Source organism: Ochotona princeps, chromosome 19 (assembly GCF_030435755.1).
Source record: "Ochotona princeps isolate mOchPri1 chromosome 19, mOchPri1.hap1, whole genome shotgun sequence".
Classification (NCBI taxonomy): domain Eukaryota; kingdom Metazoa; phylum Chordata; class Mammalia; order Lagomorpha; family Ochotonidae; genus Ochotona; species Ochotona princeps.
The window spans coordinates 3617337-3622803 of record NC_080850.1 but is presented as its reverse complement, the minus strand read 5'-3'; the positions used below and the strand labels follow the sequence as shown (position 1 = coordinate 3622803).

Sequence of the window (5467 nt, the reverse complement as noted above, 5' to 3'; positions counted from 1 at the left end):
CCGCATGCTTTGGACACACGGGAACTGGATTCCAAAGCACAGAGAAAGAACAGCGTTTGTCAAGGGATGCAGACGGCTCTGGGGTACTTCACACGCCCCGAGAAAAGTGATCCGCTGCTTCTCCCACCAACAGAAGGGTTTTACCCAAGGCGGACCATGAGGCACTATTTGTTCATTAATACACTATTAACATCTAAAGTTTTTTTTTTTCCCAAAAAAATCAATTCTAAATTCAAATTAAAGCACTAGAAATCATAGCCCTACAGGGTGGCTTGGCTTGGCCTGGTGAGATGAGACCCGGGGTGACAGCTTTATTCTCATCAGTGGAGCTACGACACCAAAGCTAGGCAAACCCATTGTCTCCACCACATCTCTCTCCCCAGGAAAGCAGTGTGTCTGGTTCAGTAAAGTGACCCAACCCATGAAATGAAAGAAGACAGAGAAGGCCAATTATTTTACATAAATACAGAGCAGCCCAGGTTCTTCGTGACCACCTGCTGTCATCAAGGTGGATTCTTTGTAAGCTGCCTTTTATTTCTCATATTTACAGAACTGAACATCCCCCTGGGGCAAGTCCTCATTTCTGAAATGTGATCATGACCATGCTTTTCCCAAATGGTTGAAAACCATTCCAGAGCAAGAAAGGCATTTGCAGCACGTGCCAACTCTCACCTGGTATTTATCTGTAAACACCAGGCAGGACTCACCAACGTCCTACCAGTCCTGGCTGGGTTTCTAGAGACTACACACAAGCACTGAGTGTGTGACTGTTCATTTCCTTGGGGTATAAAGTGCTAGTTCAATGGGCAGAAATGAGTGGCATGGTCTCCGAGAACTCATTAGTTGCTCCTATTAAATATGATAAATATAGATTTATTATAATAAATTAAAAATACCCATATAATACAATAAATAAATAAAACCAATATCAATAAAGCATCTCTCAGTTCTGGGGAGGGGCAAAAAAGTCCCATTCCTACCGTAAGGCTCAATGATTTATATAAATAATTTATGAAGGCATGCACCTACCTTTACAATCTGAACATTGGCTTGCAACAACACTGTTAGCACCTGTTCGTATACTGCAAACTTAACCCTGTTTATTTCCTTCCTGGAAAGCTTCACTTTTTCAGTGAAGCTGTTCATGGTTGTTTCTTTTCCCTATATATTTTTTTATATATATATATATATATATATGTATGTATATATATAAAGTCCTAAGATAAAATAAGTCTCTGGAAACAATTTTTGAGCCAAAGACGTGTCCCTGTGGCTTCCCATGGGTTTGGTGTTTGGTTGATGATGAATAACATGGGAAATTCACTGGAATGACTTTGAAAACATAATCAGTCATTTGCAGCAGAGGGTTGAAAGCCCAGCTCATCCCCAGCACACCTGTTCCTGAACTCTCTTCCACTTGGGGACATGTGCCACGTAGCAGGATCCACCTGTGGAACTCAGGCTGGATGCTGTCCATTTTGTGTAATGGGCTGGATCTTCTCCAGGGAGACATCCGTATCATAGTCCAGTATGACTGACAGGGCCGGGGACAGCTTCTCCAGAGGTTTGCCTATTCGCCCCACCTCCTCCTTTTTCAGGTCCTCGGAGGAGCCCACGGCATGGGGGATCAGATACACCATATTGCACTCCTTGGAGATGGAGCCTCTGGGCTCGTGATGGCTGGAAAACACCACGGCCCCATTGTTGTTGATGCTGACTGTCTCTATGGCATTGCTGGCTGTGGGGCAGAGTTTGTAACATCCCAAGAGGATGGAGAATGCCTTCCGGAAGTCAGCATTAAAGGCATAGATGATGGGGTTTAAGGAGGAATTGGCCCATCCAAACCACATAAACACGTCAAAGGTGATGGAATCAATGCAGAAGGACTGGGTCTCCCCAGACTCACAGAAGGGCACCATGCAGTTCAAGACAAAGAAAGGTAGCCAGCAGCACACAAACACCCCCATGATCACCGAGAGGGTCTTCAGGACCTTCGTCTCTCTTTTGAAGGACATCTTAAAGGAGCTCTCGGGTTGAGAACATTCAACAGGGTTGCCGTTGCCCGCCGTGGTGGTCTGGCAGTTCTTCGCATGAACAGCCGCCCTCTCCAAGGCTGAGATGCGTCGGATTTGTTTCTGAGCAATCCTGTAGATCCTGGTGTAGGTGACAATCATGATGGCCACGGGGATATAAAAACTTATCAGAGAGGATGAAATAGCATACGTCCTACTCAAGCTGGAGTCACAGTTGTTCATGGTCTCCTCCAGGGAGGTGACGTTCCTATCATGGGGGCCTGTGGGCTTCGCCTTGTGCCAGCTGAGCTGCACCGGGATGAAGGAGATGAGCACAGACAGTGTCCAGGCCACACCAATCAGAATGAAGGCTGCCTTGGGGGTCATCTTTCTCTCATAGCGGAAAGGGCTGGAGATGGCCCAGTACCTATCCACGCTGATCACACACAGGTTGAGGATGGACGCTGTGGAACACATGATATCAAATGCCACCCAGATGTTACAGAAGGACCCGAAGGGCCAGAAGCCAGCGATCTCAGTCACGGCTTTCCAGGGCATGACCAGGACAGCCACCAAGAGATCCGACACTGCCAAGGAGATGACAAAGAAGTTGGTCACCTTGGACCGCAGGTGTCGGAACCGGATGACAGCCGCACAGACCAGCGTGTTCCCCAGGAGAGTGGATAGGATGAGCAGGGACAGGAAACAGGCTGTGAGGACTCGGAAGGAGAAAGCCCTCTCCACCACCAGCCCAGCTCTATCCATGGCAGAAGTGTTTAGGGTCCTCATCTTCCTGCAGGAATGTGCATTGGGGGTGGGGGGGTTCCAGTTGTCAGCAGGAGATCAGGGGTCAGTCCCAGTGGCTCCCCTGAGTGGATGGCCCCACTGTCATTCCATCAGAGAACAACAAAGATGTGTCCAGAGCCACTTCCCAGGGCTCAGTCCCTGGGAAGGTCCCCTGTGCTTTCTAGGCTGGCTTCTGACTCCCTGGCAGGTCACCGGCAGGTCAAGGGCAACCACTGGCCCCTGGATTCCCCCCGGAAAGCGTTGGCTTTGTTAGCATACCCGCAGCGTCCATCCCAATCCCCTGCCTCTCTGGTCAAGTGCTGTTGCGTGTCAGGGCTGTTGCTTCTTCAGCGACAAGCAGTTTGCTTCTGAGACGCAGGTGAAAATACATATTCCGCTTTGTCCCAGCCCTCTGCTCCCCAAAATGTTCTCCGAATACCCTAAAAAAAAAAAAGGCAAAGACAGATCACAGATTGTTCGGCAAAACCTAAGCAGATTCCGTGTTTATTTAAGTCAAACACTGTTCAATCCTCTGCTGGCCATGCCCCACCAGGCGGCCTAACTCACCTTGAGGTTGTCTCTTCCAAAGCTCCCTGGGGCTTAGAAAGCCGACTTAGCCAAGTGCAGTGGCTCCACGGCGGGAACTGGAGGCGCGCAACAGACCAACTGGATGCGTGCAGCCCTAGTGCGACTGCGGAAGGCCCCCAAATCACAGCGGAGGACTCTGGAGAGAACCCTGAGCCAGCACCCCCTAAGAAGCCGCGCCACTTGTCTGCTTAAAATGACCAGTTTCGAAGCACACCAGACCAGCAAAGGGGAACCTGGGCACTTGGAATTGCCTCGGGAGAGGATACCCCCAGGCCCCAAGCACTTGGTGGCTGCTTTTTTTTTTTTTTTTTCGGCTTCCTTTCCCCAGAGATAGGCCACAAGCCGGGACGCCCCTCCGAAGGACCCTGCGCCTTCAGGCAGCGCTGACGCGGAGGCTGTGGGCACCTGAGCCAGACAGAGCCGAGCTGACATCGGCGGGCGCACTGGCCGGCCGGGATCCCGCGGGCCACAGCCCACCGCGCCCGTGCGTCCCCTCCCCTGCCCTGGGGGCGGGCTGAGCCTGACAGAGTTGTGGGCGACTGTTGCACGTGGTTCCCTAGCATGCGGATGAGGGCAGACGAGGTGGGGGGCGCCCGGCACCTCCCTGAGTCCCTTACCAAACCCCGGGACCTCCTCGGACGGCAGGCGGAAGGGTCCACAAGTCCAACCCCAACTGCAGAATCTCAATTCAGCACTGAGTCAACTGTAAAGCAAGATCGACCCCACAGCAAGCACTCGTGGGTTCAACCCCAAGCACGACCCTTCCCCACTCAATCGCGCACGAACCTCGCGGTCCACGCCACCTCCTTGTGCTTTTCAACGACGGTGAGACGTGCGTCGCCAGCGCAGACACTCACCTCTCTCTCGGACGGCGTTCCCTGATCGCTCCTGGCCCGGGCGGTGGAACCCCGCGGGCACTGGCCGCCAGCCACGCGCCGGCAGCCGGCGCGTCCCGCGCGGCGGTCACCGCCGGTCTGCAGCGCGTTGCCCCGTTCGCGGGGTGCGCCCCAAGTCCAGCACCAAGCACTCCACGGGCCCGGGACGCCCTCTGCCGGCGGCTACGGCTTCCCAAGCCCCTGCCATAGCAGACCCCAGTCTCCCGGGTGCAGGTCTCCACCAGGGTCCAGCGTCCCCAAGCAGTGGCGCCCCTCTCCAGGGCGGCCAGCACCCGGAACAGGGCAGGCAGAAGTTTCTTCACTCAGGACTCCCCTCTATGAAATGCCCCTGTAATCTGACAATGGTGGGAAGTGACGGTGGCAGGCACGGCGTTAGTAGAGGCAGTGTTTCTCCTTCCGTGCACCCACTACGCGCGCAGCGCTAGGACCACACGGTAAGCCACTCCAGGCGCTTCCTCTGTAAGGCGACAGAGAGCCCTGGCGTAACCCGAGCAGCCACTGTGTCCCAGTCGTGTGCCGCGCGGGTCATCCTCCCCGCCAAGTCTCCAGTGTTCAAAGCTTTGGAGAGGCGGGGGTGGGAGGAAGCTGCTCCAGTTGCGCAATTCCACTGTACCGTGACTCCCACCGCGTTCAGCTTGCCGCGGCTGGTGCAGAAGCCCACAGACAAGGCGAGAGTTAAGTTGTAGGGAGACCCATAGCCAGGGAGTGCCCTTGCCTTGCCCCCACAACTGCCGCGTGAGCGCTTGACTGACCAGGCTGTGCAATAGCCAGGCACAAAGGACGCCCTCGCTGCGCCTAGCTTCCAGTACCTATTCTGTGGCCGCTGGCTGTGTTGTGCGCCCCCTCTCCTCTCATGGCATATATTCATGAGATGCACCCTACAGAGAGGGCTTGGCACCGAATTCAGGAATCTCCTGAGCATATTTAAGAACGAAAATGGCCTTTCTCAATGAGAACTCAGTGTGATATGGCGGAGCGGGGTGGGGAAGGGAGTCTGGAATTGTCTCCGCAATAACTCTGGAGCCTAAGTAAGGGTTCCATGTAATGAGCCGACACAGACTGCCCTGTGGCTGTACTTGAAGGATCCCAAAGGGGACACACACCTTGCTCTGCCCACCCGTCGGCCCTCCCACCAACGACCTTGCTTTCACACACAGTGTCCCACAGACTAATGATCAGACGTGA

General features: G+C 53.8%; 1 protein-coding gene across 1 annotated transcript; it reads right to left on the bottom strand.

Moving 5' to 3' along the window:
* Positions 1-1423: 1423 nt before the first annotated feature.
* DRD1 (dopamine receptor D1) lies at positions 1424-3132 on the bottom strand. The gene has a single exon (XM_004587408.2). The coding sequence runs from the start codon at positions 2799-2801 to the stop codon at positions 1458-1460; it is 1344 nt and encodes a 447-aa protein (XP_004587465.1). The 5' UTR covers positions 2802-3132; the 3' UTR covers positions 1424-1457.
* Between the last annotated feature and the right edge of the window lie 2335 nt (positions 3133-5467).

Coding starts and splice junctions, on each gene's coding strand:
- DRD1 (XM_004587408.2), bottom strand. CDS start 2,801: ATGAGGACCCTAAACACTTCTGCCATGGATAGAGCTGGGCTGGTGGTG.